The following is a 13553-nucleotide window of genomic DNA, read 5'->3' as shown; positions in this document are numbered from 1 at the left end:
TTAATACTAATGAATTTAGGCTGTCAGTTTATGTCGGCTCACTTGAGATCGTGGATTCTGACTCAAAAGGACAAATACTTGCTGTTCACAATAAACTTTATCTCACCAGTTTCAGGTAACTATTTAAATTTGTCTATCACACTTTGCCATAACAATCCCTTTGCAATTTTCTCGAGCACTCAGCGCAAGCTAAATATATTTATCTGAAACTATATTTGTAGCTAAGCCAAACAAAAGCTGTAAGTAACAACACCAAGGTAATTTATTTCTTGTGGAAGTGTATTCCCACAACAACATACTGGATAATTAAATGTTTACTTTCGTAAGATCACCTCGCGTTGGAATGATTAAAAGGCAATTTATTATGTAACAAACAAGACAAAAACAATAATAAAAGTGTGCGCAATCAATGGCATTTTAGTCACTTGAACATAAAGTTTGGGATCAATTCTTGTTACAGAGGACCAAAAAGTTATTAACACTCTACGTAGTATTAGCAACAGAACGATTCTTTTTTACTAGGAATTTAAATGCATGATAGGTTGGAGTTTATTCTAATTTATTTTTACATTTTTTTTGCATAGATCTGCTTTGTTGGGAAATAATATTGGTCTTTTAAAGCTGAGTTCAAGCATAACTTTTAATGAACGCGTGCGTCCCGTATGTCTACCACCAGGAATAAGTTATAAGCTACCTCCCGAAACAAAATGCTACTTTGCTGGATGGGGAAAAAATCAGGGTAAGACAGAAACTTGTGTTAAGTTTTATCATTTATGCGTTGTTTAAATAAATTGTACTTTTGTAGATGGTGGCCCGTTCTCCCACACACTTCAACAAGTTGAGCTTCAGATTAAAAGCAAACTATTTTGCGCAGCAGAGTATTTTAATTTTCAGGGTGTGAATCAAGGAGCTCCTATGCCCTCAAATATTATGTGTGCTCAAGCAAACAACAAAGATACTTGTGTGGTATGGAAATTATTTTTAAGGTTTTATTTTCAAAATTTTTCATTTGTTAATGCATATGTGAACTTAACTTTAAACACTTTTAGTCAAGCTTACATTTTTTCACGGGGTTCGAACCTAGGACGCTTCCGGGGACGAATTCCGATCAAAGTTTTTATGTCTGTATATGGGTCAGGCGTGTCGGACCATTAGGCCAAGTTCCTGCTCTTATTAAGTTACAATTTCACGCAGAGGTGCACAACCTGGGGCCGCGGAGACAAGTTTGTGCGGCCGTGAACATGTTTAGCATAGCGGTAAAGACTGATCGCGCGACTGTTTATAGCATCTAGTTAGAAGTCCTCTGGGCTTTTCAGGTGCCATTAGATCAGGGGTTCCCAACCTGTGGTACGCGTACCACTAGTGGTACGCGAAGGGTTTTCAGGTGGTACGCGAGTAGCTTCTGTTCTGTTCACAAAAACCTCGATTTGCAACTTTATATTTTGTTTATCTGGTTTTGTTTGCAAAAAAAACATTCCCCAGGCCTATTGTCATTGTTACGTAACTATTCCTGTTGTTTCGTATCATTACGATCTTCAAAATACAGGTCATGTCAATTCTCAACAAAAAGCATAGTTGCTATGAAAAGCCGAACAACGCTGTGGCACAGTGGGCGTTAATTATGTCAAATGATTGCTCTTGATAGATATCATCTACTGTTTTGTAGCTTAAGCTAGTGTTGAATGAAATATAATTCGAACAAATTAGTTGTTCTGCAAGAAGTGGCATAGAGCACTATAGAACACATTTTCTCTATGGTGGTACGTGTGGCAGTGCAGAGCGTCCAAGTGGTACGGGATCGTAAAAAGGTTGGGAACCCCTGCATTAGATGGTATATACATGATATAAACCTATTTTTACATCAGCAATTTTATAACAAAAACAAGTAAGAAATTGGGGCCGTTGGTGAGATAAGAATCTGCAATTCGGCCGTCAGCGAAATGACTGTGTACCCCTGGTTTAAAGTATGTCTTAAATCACAAATGACACGTTACGGCACAATTTTAGTGTCTATTTAATAGGATTTATTTTACAGGGCGATTTTGGTGGACCATTGATGTGTAACGTGGGAAACAATACATGGTACCAATACGGTGTAAGGAGTTTTGGAAGCAGTGTTTGTGGACAAGGATCAACTTTCTTTACAGACGTCGCTGAGTTATTTTGGTGGATTAAGACAAGTAACAAAACTTTTTTTATTTTAAAACAACCTATCTACTGTATTATTGTCTGGACACAAGGAATCTATGCGCAAAAAAAAAACTAGTTAACGAAAACTGCAAATTTAATTTGTAGTTAAACCTGATAGGAATAAGGTTAGGGAATGATAACATAAGTGAGTTAATGATCATATTTTCTTTCAGCTTCAAGCATTGACTTCGATTCATTCACTGGTAAGTTTACAAATTTAAAAACTGTTTCTATTAACGTGGTTTGAACAACCTTTTGTGCAAGAATTTGGGAAACCTATGAAACAATATGCATTGTCAAAAGTATTTACATGTTAAAGCAACTCATATTTTTGGTTCCTGGTATTGGATGTATACACTATGTTGTTGCAAATACGATTAATTGAGTCTTTTCTTTAGTCGATTAATCAAATGTGTTCTACAAGTGTTTATATGTACATATATTTATAGTAAACATTGTTTTACTCATTTTTTCTTTTTTACACACAGATGTCAACGAATGCGAACAAACACCAAACCCTTGTCCGAACAACCAACGATGCACCAACACCATCGGCAGCTACACATGCTCCAACAGCGAACCCATGCGGATTCCGTTTATACTCTTAATCTTGACGACCTTTCTTGTGTTAAATTTGCTGTTGTAAATATGCGGCATACATGTACTGCGTTGTGCATTATTTGTCTTATTTGACACTTCTTCCCAGGCCCTTATCCGTTACCTTTGCTCACTGGTGTGTCTAGGTAAATCTAGGCTTAAAGAGGCGCTTTACATATTACTGTTTTGTGTATATCCAGTGTGACTCAATTATACTCGACTCGCCAGTGAAAAGGAAAAACAGAACACAGACTTGACAATAAACCAAACTCGTAAATGAAGGTAACAAGGTAACATCATCACCATGTGTAGTTGGTACACCAGGAAAGAATTGAAAGGAACTTTAAATTACATTTCGGTGATACGAAGTCACATACTTCACAACTACAATATTTTGTTGACATTTCCGCTTTCTGACTAACTGTAAATGCCTGTCTGCCTGTCGGTACTTTCCGGTCGTCATATGACGTCACCTCACGTGTAACCGCAATACGTTGTTAACGACAAGGTTTTTTCCCTGCGCGTCTACGAAGGCGATACAATATCACGTGATATGACGTAAACGAATCATGTGCACTACCCGTTTCTCCTACTATGTGAGAAGACTTGTTGTTGCTGCTTTTCTGTTGAGCGAAATTTAATGTGATACTGATTTATTTACTTGTGTTATTGTCTTGTTTTTTCGTGCATGTCCTTTGCATTTCTGTCAGATATTATTACCTACGATACAAACTTTACAAAAATAGATGTGTTGTTAAACCTACTGATATTATCGAACTTAATCAAATCAAACTTGTAATGAATAAATGTGAGAACTTTGAATGAAGCGCTAATAATGTGCCGCAGGCAAATTTCAGCCCACGCAGCGATGCCGGTTGTGATGAAAGAAAGGGAAGTTATGACCGATGGAACTGCCGCCAAGAAAAAAAGCCCACATAAATGATTTAAAGTTTGCCACCCTACTTAGGTCAAGTCGCAATCAACTGTTGAAGCAGTAATGTGTTTCTGTAACTGTATGGTGGCATAGTGCGCAGATGTTTTGCAATCATCAATAGAGAGCTCATAAACAGTCAGAACAAGTGCATTTCATTGTCAACATCATATGAATCATTTCAGTTGCAAACGCATTAGTATTATTATTATCAGATCTCTTCTCTAGTAGAATTGAGCATAAAATATTTAGGCCTTTCCATTAACGTCATTCTGTTGCGTTTTGTGATTTAGAGGCCATACGTTATAACTGTGCTACCACTTTTAGGACGTATATCGTTCAACAACTGCGCATTGATTGAAAGCACCACACTCGGTTATAGGAAGCGATTGCCTACTTGCTGGTAAACACACATCACGAAGTACTAAGTGTTACGGAAACTTTGTACTCTAGTATCAACTTTAAGCGTTTGAGAGCTTTAAATAAAGGCGCATAAATTAGAGTTTACTTTATCAGAGAAATAGTTCTACCTCGTCTAAAGTTACTGTATTACTCAGCGTTTAGGTCCATATTTAAATTTTGCTGAGTCACGATTGTGGTAAAGTATAGAGCGTAATATAGACCTATGAAATAAAGACAAGACAACGATTTTTATTGCTAGTAATAAGACCTTCATCATTACTAGTAATCTAATAAAGCATTTATTAATACTTCAATATGTTTTACTTTGATTTAGGTGTCTACATCTATTTAACTCCGCTTATAGCCCATTGTAGCTAATTGGGTAAGGTGCAGAAATGCAGATTTTCATCGCTTTATTTGTTGTACTTACGGCTGCTGTAGTATCAGGTAAACTTTCTTCTTGTTAGTAATGTTTTTAGCGATTTAACAAATTTCATTTTGCAGTACATGCGCAAGCAACCTGTGGAAAGCGAGCGGCCCAATTTAACACTGTAAGTTTCAGTAGTTCCGTTAATTAACATGTATACATTGTACAAAGCAGCGGTTCCCAACCTTTGTCGACAAATTCCTCACTTAACAATTCAAAACATTCTAATTCCTTTCCAAAAGACTGCAAATTAAATGCTCAATCATACCATGATCATTTAAAACTGGATCTTTTGTCAACTTTACAGGTTATACTGTACTACCAGTGTTTAAGTGTCTATTTACAAACCACAAGTTCAAATTGAAGTCAGTTTCTCCCCTTAAGTTTAATAACTCCCCGCTGGGAAAACCATCAGTAAAGGGTAACATAAATGGGTTGTTGGCATAATAGACGAACCGATATTCCAGTATCACTGAAATGCAAACCAAGTTAACGCACCAACGCGTTTATAGGTCGGAAGGATACTTGGAGGAAACATAGCCTCAAATGGGTCGTGGCCTTGGGTTGCACTAGTCAGTACCGAACGAAACGACAGCAGCATAGCGCCGCTTTGTACAGCAAGTATAATATCGGAAGAATGGATAATGACAGCGGCATCGTGTTTCCAGGACAGTCACAAGTAGGCGATCTACATTAAAAGGGAATTGTAAATTTGAATTCAAATCAAACTTTTGAATTTTTTTAACTGTGCGTTTTGGTTGAATCGGAGTTGTGAGTCGGATCGGGCTTTCAAACGGGCTTCTCAAAAACTATTCGGTTTCGGGCCGGGTTTCGGGCTTGTACTTTCGGCTTCGGGCCGGGTTCAGACTCCGACTTCACGCCGGTTTACAACTCTGGGTTGAATAGTTCTTAACCTTATGTTTCTTTCCAAACTGTTGTTTCTTTTCCAAACTGTTGAATACAATGTTAGGTTGCGCCAACTGTATCTGATAGGTATAAAAAGGGGATTTTTTGTTTTTTGAAGAGATAAAATTGTTTTTGTGTCCTCCACAGGCTCATCATCTCTGCCGGCACACTTTCAAAAAGCATTGCTGAGGGAGCTCCACAGGAAATACGTGTTTCCAATCACATCAAGCACCCAAATTACACGTAAGTTAAGTGTTTTTGTGATTTCACAGCCAACACAGGTTTAACAAGATTTGTCATTTTAGAGACGTTTTACAAGGAAACGACGTTGCCCTGTTAAAACTAGCAACCAATCTTACATTTAATGAGGTGGTAAGTCCAATTTGCCTGCCACCAGGACCATATTACGATGTACCGCCGGAAACAAAGTGTTACTTTGCTGGGTGGGGTGAAGTTGCAGGTATGGTCATTTTAGTGCTGTTTCTAGGGTGTTGGTTCAGTGCGCGAAAGGCTGAATATGGTTTTAAGTGGATCAGAAATGTAAACGGGCCTGAAATTGGAGCCCGAACCCGAACCGAATCCGAATCGTTTTTAAGAAGCTAGTTTAGGCCCGAAAGTTTGACTGAAAGACCTATACATAGAAGCCTCAGAAAAGACCAAGGTAACATACACAATAACAGATTATTAGTCTTGAACAAGGCGTTTTAGGGCTGTTTAGCATTAGGTCAGGTCCAGCAACTGGCTACTTAGCTAGTTAAATTTATTCCAAAAAATACTGACACAAAGTGTAAAGTCAGGCCCGAATCAGGCCCTTATTTGGAGAAACTTAAGCCCGAATCCGGCACGACTTACAACTCTGAAGTGGATAGAAACGCCCTAGCCGAAATCACGCAATAGTCATACGGGATTTATTGTCACAATTGCCATTGTAGCTACGATTGAAGTCAAAATAGGTTACAAGAGACATAAGTTTTAAAATTTTCCACTATTTGAAATTTTATCACTTGTTACACTTTGTCCAAACAACAAAACAAAAATGCGTATAGGCTATAAATGTTATCACTAATTTGGTTGTTAGAAAACGTCCGATCAGATAAACTTCGAGAAGCGCAACTTGATGTCCGAAGCAAGTCTTATTGCAACGACAGTTTTAAAAGTTTTGCAAACGCCCCTCAGACTGGGATGCCCCAAAACATGATGTGTGCTGATGCAATCGGCGTAGACGTTTGTGTGGTAAGTATACTGCTTTCGTGTATGATGAATGTGCATAAAATAGAAGAATAGCCTTTGTTTGATTCCATCTAGAAAGCGGCCCGAAAAGACCTCCGCTGAGGCATATAAAAATTTACTTTAAAAAAATTAAGTTTTCGTTTATTTTGTAACCATAAAATGATTCGACGCTATTTTTGATTTTAAAACGGTGTATGCCACAAATCTGCATCCGATAAAAAAGAAATTATAGGTCGAATTAGAATTATTTAATGGAAGTGACTTATGGGATACAGTCTTGTACTACGATAGCACTCAACGTTGTATATTCAAACGTATGTGCCTTTCCAAAGTCGAATAATCAGAGCCTTTCAAATTCCCACACTGTGCATTGTCAACGTAACGTAATTGTAAACACATTAAGATTTTTTTAATTACTGTGTTTTGTAGGGTGACGGAGGGGGAGCGCTTATGTGTGAGGACAGGAATAACACCTGGTTTCAATATGGTGTCAACTCATTTGGCAAATCAACATGTTCAACCGGTCCTGATTTCTGGATTAAAGTTTCTGAAGTATATGCTTGGATCAACTCAGGTTGGAATGATAAATACATTGTGTGAAATTATGACGTACTTTTTATAAACACTTACTGTCTACGTTTCAGTTACTGGATTGACATTTTCTAGACCAAACGGTAAGTAGAATGTTTTACAAGAAAGCAACATTTTTAGACGCATAATTCAGGCTAGTTTTGCAAAATTATGCACAAAGGCAAATTGTGACATCGCATAAAAAACATAAAACCTCAGGATTATGCGCGAACTATTGTATTTTTTGCTACTTGTGACAGAAAAAAGGCATGGTTTAGACCAGGGGTGGGCAACCTGCGGCCCGCGGGCCAAATGCGACCCTATGTTGTGCGGCCCGCAGAGACGCTTGGATTTCAAATGTACTGGCAAACGAGTTAAACTAATAAATATTTTTGAGCAGATTAATGCGCCCGATGCTATTTTTCTGCGACCTGGCAAGTTGTGGCTACAGTCAAATGCGAATTTTACTTGTAGTTTACGCATATCTGGAAAGCGACAAAGAAAAATTACCTTGTGTTATACACAGGTGCGACCCGCGATCTAATTTTGGCAATTGTATTTGGCCCCCACAGCAACAAAGGTTGCCCATCCCTGGTTTAGACAGTCCGTATATTCCACCTTGATACACATCAGTTATATAGCAGACATCAAAATATATTGTGAAATGATTTTGTACTCCATGGCGGTCCCCGCGAAATTGCATCACGCAGAGTTGCAAGTCGGGCCGGGCTTTTCGGGCCGGGCTTTTCGGGCCGGGTTCGGGTTCGGGCCGGGTTCGGGCTTAGGTATTTGTCAGAAAACGGGCTCAAAACGGGCCTGACTTTACGTTCCGTTTCCGTCATTTTTTAGTAACAATTCTCTCGCTTTGATCGAATGCCCACCCTGGTCTAAAACGTATTGTTTACCCCATTGTCTACTATTGTTCATTGTGTTTGTTGTCTTTTCTCTTTTTTTCTTTCTCATACTTTGTTGCAAGGCTTTCGTGGATAGACCTGTCAATCAAAATTTCGGGCCTAAACGGGCTTCTCAAAAACGTTTCGGGTTCGGGTCGGGCTTCGGGCTTCGGGCTTATACTTTCGGGTTCGGGCCGGGTTCGGGCTCAGATTTCGGGCCCGCTTGCAACTCTGGCATCACGGACCCCTAAGTCACGCCGAATCCTAGTTTTAGTACCCCAGTTCTAGTCCTATGCAAGGACAAAAATGTCAACAAACCAACCAACAACCATTTAGTGGTTAACTACAGATAAACAGTAAGTGCTGTCTGCATTTAGTTGTAAAGTGTTCAAGACCCACTCATTCGGCGAACGGAGCAGTAACGCCAGATTATCGATCTTACACGTTGGGCAAGTCCATCACGTTCAACTGCACGTTTGCTTACATGCCGGTGGGAAATATCTCCAGCACTTGTTCTGAAGTAAACGGCTCAGGGGTTTGGTCGAATCCTTCCCCGATATGCGAGGGTAAGGCGTGGTATTTAAAAACAGACATATTGATTATTTAATTCAAGCAAATTAGGCTTAGAAAAAACGACCCTTCGCTGCAAAGCTTGTGTATCATAACAAAACCAACAGAAAGAAAAGCAAATACAATGTAAACCTATAGAATTAAGTCAAGACAAATTTACACCCGTATTTGCTCTGTACCCTTGCGAAGCAGTAGTATAGTTAGCCATTTTTGGTCGCGTAATTCAGTGGTTTTCACGGTTTTTACGCAATCATAAAACAATTATCTTAAAACGTAAAAAGGTTCACACACTAAAAGAAACCAAGAAAGATTTTTTACCTGACAATTATTGTCAGTCGGCCTCGTTTTAATGCACATTGAATATGAAATATTTTAAAACCAATGACACAAAAGACCCTTCGTCTACTTTCCAAATTGTTCTTTTAGCTGTCGCTTGCGCAAGACCGCCCGTCCCCACCTTGGGAACAATTGACCCCAGCTACAACTTTTACACACTGGATCAACAGGTCACTTATGACTGTTTGGGAGGTTATAAATTGGTTGGAAACGCGACGACAACGTGCAGTACCAACTCCACGCACAATCGAGTATGGTCTGGGACTATGCCATCTTGTGAAGGTTAGTTTAGCATGTAATTCTAATCCACTGGTGCCTTTAGCATGTGAAAGAGTTTCGAACACGATTAACGCATCTATTTGAAACAGCTTCTGTAGTAGTTGTGCTGTTGCAAGGTTTAACAATGGTAAAAGAATAACGATGACGTGATATTAGACCCAAAAGTTTTAAAATTTAACAAAGCAGAAAATCGACAAAGCGTTTACTCATTACAGCAATAACGTGTCCACTACCAACATTGCCACTAAATGGAGGAGTTGTCCCGACTAAAGCAAGTTACTCATATGGCGAATACGTGAAGTTTACATGCAACACTGGCTTATCACTTTATGGAGTGTCATATAGGGCACAATGCAGAAAGAACGGATGGTCCGTCGCTACACCTACGTGCAGTAAGTGGCATACGTTTCCCAGAATGTTGCATGTTTGTACACAAAAAGTATTTGCTAAAGATTGGGATTGCAAGGTACGGCTGTTTTTTTTACGAAGAAACTGTGAAAATTTGAGATTAAATCGATTAACGTTAATTTGTCATTGAAAATAGGACAATTATTGGGAATAACTGTAACAACAACAACAACAACTAAAACTAGACATGATGAACAGTTATAGCTATTCCCCCTGAAATGAAACGTTTTTAATTCTTGGCATGGTTAAGATTATTCGTCTGACTTTTACTTAACAAACATTTTCGTTCTTTCATAGGCAGCCCACCAAGTTGTGGAAAGCAGTTAAACTCCTCTACAAGGGTAGGTCGAAGTTTGATCATAATTGTTTAAGCTAGGTTCTTTTAAATAAGCATCGCAATTTTGTAGTCGACGAGAAGCATCGGGGGTATCAACGCAAAGAACGGATCGTGGCCATGGGTTGGCCAAGTATTTAGATCTACGTCGGCTTCACGAAGTGTGTTTATCTGTGCTGGAAGTATTTTATCAGACAGATGGGTCTTGACAACAGCTAACTGCTTTCTAGCTGCCGACAAGTAAGTATACAAACAACCTTGTACGATAACTAGGACCAGTTAGCTCCATACGAATTACTACAAACAATTTTCCAATTTACTACAAACATTTTCCAATTTTCGAATTTTTTTTTGTGTTTTTCTCGACTCGAATTCGATTGCGCATGACAAATAATGAATGGCACCATTGCCAAGAGAAAAATATGTGATATTTTCACAAATATGCTACAATACTGTTTCGTTTTTTTATGACAGTCAAAATTGCCACAACAAAAACAATCCTTGCACTGAAAATCTTTATGGCAAGAATTTATTTACGTAAATTTTCCTCCCCGCCATCGAACAGAGAAGGAGTGGTTTATAATCATCTTAATCTTGACCTAGCAAAGTTAGCTCAACTTATACAGTATGGAATTTATTGTTAATGAACAATTCCTTAATACGCTTTACTACCTAACAAAACAAAGCGTAGTAAAATGTAACCAAATTTGACAACAGGAAAATACATGCAGGTTGTCCGTCTACGTTGGAACTATTTTATTGTACGATGTCACCGCAACTGAACAGAAACTACCTGTGCTACAGAAGTACAAACACAGCAGCTATTCGTAAGAAAATGCCTGCTTGTTAAAATTTTTAAATGTTTGTGAACAAGACAATATGAAACATAACTAATGCAACTTGATCAAACAAAGAGCTTGGCCGTAAAGATGGTCTGAAACCGCTTAAGACAACAACTACGGAACGTTCACAATTCTTGTATTCTTTGAGCACAAGTTCTGGCAGTTTTTTTTATACATTCAAGTTCGTATCGAGTTTCTACTACAACTTCCACTATACTAGGACAATTTTCTTTACAGGGACGTCATGTTGGGATATGACGTGGGACTTCTGAAGCTAGAGTCCCCAATGGCTTTTAACGAGCTCGTGAGTCCAGTATGTCTTCCACCAGGAACAAATTACAATATTGCGCCAGAAACAACCTGTTTTTTTGCGGGATGGGGAAAGCAGGATAGTAAGTAGACATAAGCAACAAACTTTGCACGTTGAAATATTGACAGCTTTTATCAATCGGCGACTATGGAAGGGGGCACGAGTGCAGGTCCCACTAGTGACACCATAATCAACAAACAATTGCAAAGCACAATTTTAACCCTTTAAGCGGTTCAAATGCATTCTAGTAGGAAAGTCATATTTCATTTGTAGAGTAGTCCTTGTTATATAACGCACATGTTTGAAAGGAAGCTTTTTTGGGTTTACTGTCCATTTGTTTGCTTGATTTAACTCTATCATTTACAATTTTGATCATTGATCAGGGTGCCACGGGTTTCGGGGGTTACTTATAGAAGGCCTGAAGCCATTGGATAATTGTGCTAGCGACCCAAACAGAATATTCGCGACAGCAAGCGGAATGTCATGATAAAAACGCGTAGGCAAGCTCATTAAAAAGCTGGACGTATGTTTTCTGTAGATGCTTTTTCAATATACCAGTGGTACAGAAACAACCTCCAACAAGTTGAACTCCAGACAAGAAGCAATTCTTTCTGCAATAATGAGTACAGAACATTTCAAGGCTCTTCTAATGACGGGATGCCAGCCACACTTACATGTGCTCATACAAACTACAAAGATACATGCGTGGTATATTTTTGCAACAACAGAAATCTCGAAAAAATAAAGAACAATACAAAAAAAATCTTTTATACTTTTAGGGAGACTGGGGTGGACCATTGATGTGTGATGTTGGAAACAAAATGTGGTATCAATACGGTGTAAGGAGTTTTGGAAGCGAAACTTGCGGAGAAGGATCAACATTTTTTGCAGATGTGCCAGAAGTTTACTCATGGATTGAGACCGGTAGAACTATATATTAGAAAAATAAATACAATACACATCTCTTCAAGTTCATCTTTGTATGTAAACAAAAATCCGCGGTGTCATCTATAGTATAAACATGGAAAACATATGTGGTGTATTTACCTAATGCTAAAATAAATTGATCTAAAACTAAAATTCTTTTGTACAATTTACAGTTACAAGCATCAACTTCACAGCTCCAGACGGTAAGTCTCTGCGACATAATAGAGATTAGTTTGCACTGAACCAACATGTAGATCAATTTATGTACTGAAGTTTTCCGGTGAAAGGCGTTTTGACTGCATAAACAACCCCAAAACTCAAAACAATCCCTCAGCCAAACAAATTATCGGCATACTCATTTATTTGCGCAGGAAATACTTAACAAACATTCTTGTTCAATTATATTTTTTATTTAATAAACTTCTTGGAACGTTAGTCGCAAGATTACAATAAAGCATCTCATTTTATGTTCACTGGTGACCGTTAAATCAACGCTTTTGCAGATGTCAATGAGTGCAACCAAAAACCGAATCCTTGCCCGAATAAAAAATGCATCAACTACGTAGGCAGCTACACATGTGACGCAATCAGTCAACTACGCCAGCATAAGACACTGTGGCTTTTCATCTGGACACTTTGCGTAGTGTTTTATTCGATGTTATGATTAAAATTTTACCTTCTATGAACAAATTTATTTTGTTGAAACAATGTGTGTTGCATGAAACTTACGTAAAATGTCCAACAATATATTTGGATATAACACGTTTGCAAATAAACAAAGTTCTTGGAACGTTTCCTTTATAGTTGTGTTGGTAGCTTTATTGTCGTTAGTTTTTGTATAGTTACACTGCAAACTTGATTATGACAAAATCTAATCACAAACGCGAATGCTCAAAGTCAGAGCTCGCGTAAAAGGCCGTGACTTCGCCTTTAAACATCATCACAACAAAAGATAATTTGCCCCCAGAAAAGCTGTATGTAGTACACAACATTTATCACAACCGTGTATATCGCCCACACACATGGGCGCCGGCAGAAAATTTTGCAAGAGGGGGCAAATTTTGGCTGATACTTTACCGCATCAAGAATTTGTTACATATGAAGCCATAAATCGTGTACTTCACAATTGAGTTACCTAAAAGTTAAAGCATTGAACGATGTCACAAATCCCCGCGCTGCCAATTTAATTAGGTTTGCTGCTAAATATGTTAAATTGAAGTACACTGAAATTCCAAGGGGGGGCAAGTGCCCCCTCTTGCCCCTACGCGGCGGCGCCCATGCCCACACAGGATAGACAGAAATAAAGACACGTTGGTAGGTAAATAAACAAAAATTCTCGCTGTAGTAGAAACAAATATTTAAGCATCGAAATAAGTTATTTGGTATGTTATGTTTCACCAA

The 13553-nt window shown here is 38.4% G+C and overlaps 2 protein-coding genes across 2 annotated transcripts; both read left to right on the top strand.

The window, feature by feature from the left end:
- Positions 1-530: 530 nt before the first annotated feature.
- On the top strand, positions 531-2836 carry LOC145219838 (brain-specific serine protease 4-like). The gene is made up of 6 exons (XM_080087146.1): positions 531-541; positions 585-739; positions 806-966; positions 2036-2180; positions 2364-2393; positions 2679-2836. Exons 1-6 carry the CDS (start codon positions 531-533, stop codon positions 2834-2836), a joined length of 660 nt encoding a protein of 219 aa, XP_079943272.1.
- A 1623-nt stretch (positions 2837-4459) lies between these two features.
- Positions 4460-12941, top strand: LOC145218475 (transmembrane protease serine 9-like). Its single transcript, XM_080085880.1, has 19 exons — positions 4460-4567; positions 4625-4671; positions 5060-5226; positions 5601-5696; positions 5759-5913; positions 6532-6686; positions 7113-7257; positions 7328-7357; positions 8524-8712; positions 9143-9334; positions 9547-9723; positions 10037-10080; positions 10147-10313; positions 10805-10900; positions 11153-11307; positions 11764-11933; positions 12005-12149; positions 12326-12355; positions 12656-12941. The coding sequence occupies exons 1-19, from the start codon at positions 4516-4518 to the stop codon at positions 12814-12816; spliced, it is 2373 nt and encodes a 790-aa protein (XP_079942006.1). The 5' UTR covers positions 4460-4515; the 3' UTR covers positions 12817-12941.
- Positions 12942-13553: the final 612 nt, after the last annotated feature.

The sequence above is a fragment of the Phallusia mammillata genome, chromosome 3 (genome assembly GCF_965637545.1).
Source record: "Phallusia mammillata chromosome 3, kaPhaMamm4.hap1.1, whole genome shotgun sequence".
In the NCBI taxonomy this organism is placed as follows: Eukaryota; Metazoa; Chordata; class Ascidiacea; order Phlebobranchia; family Ascidiidae; genus Phallusia; species Phallusia mammillata.
This window is presented reverse-complemented; position numbering and strand designations above follow the sequence as displayed.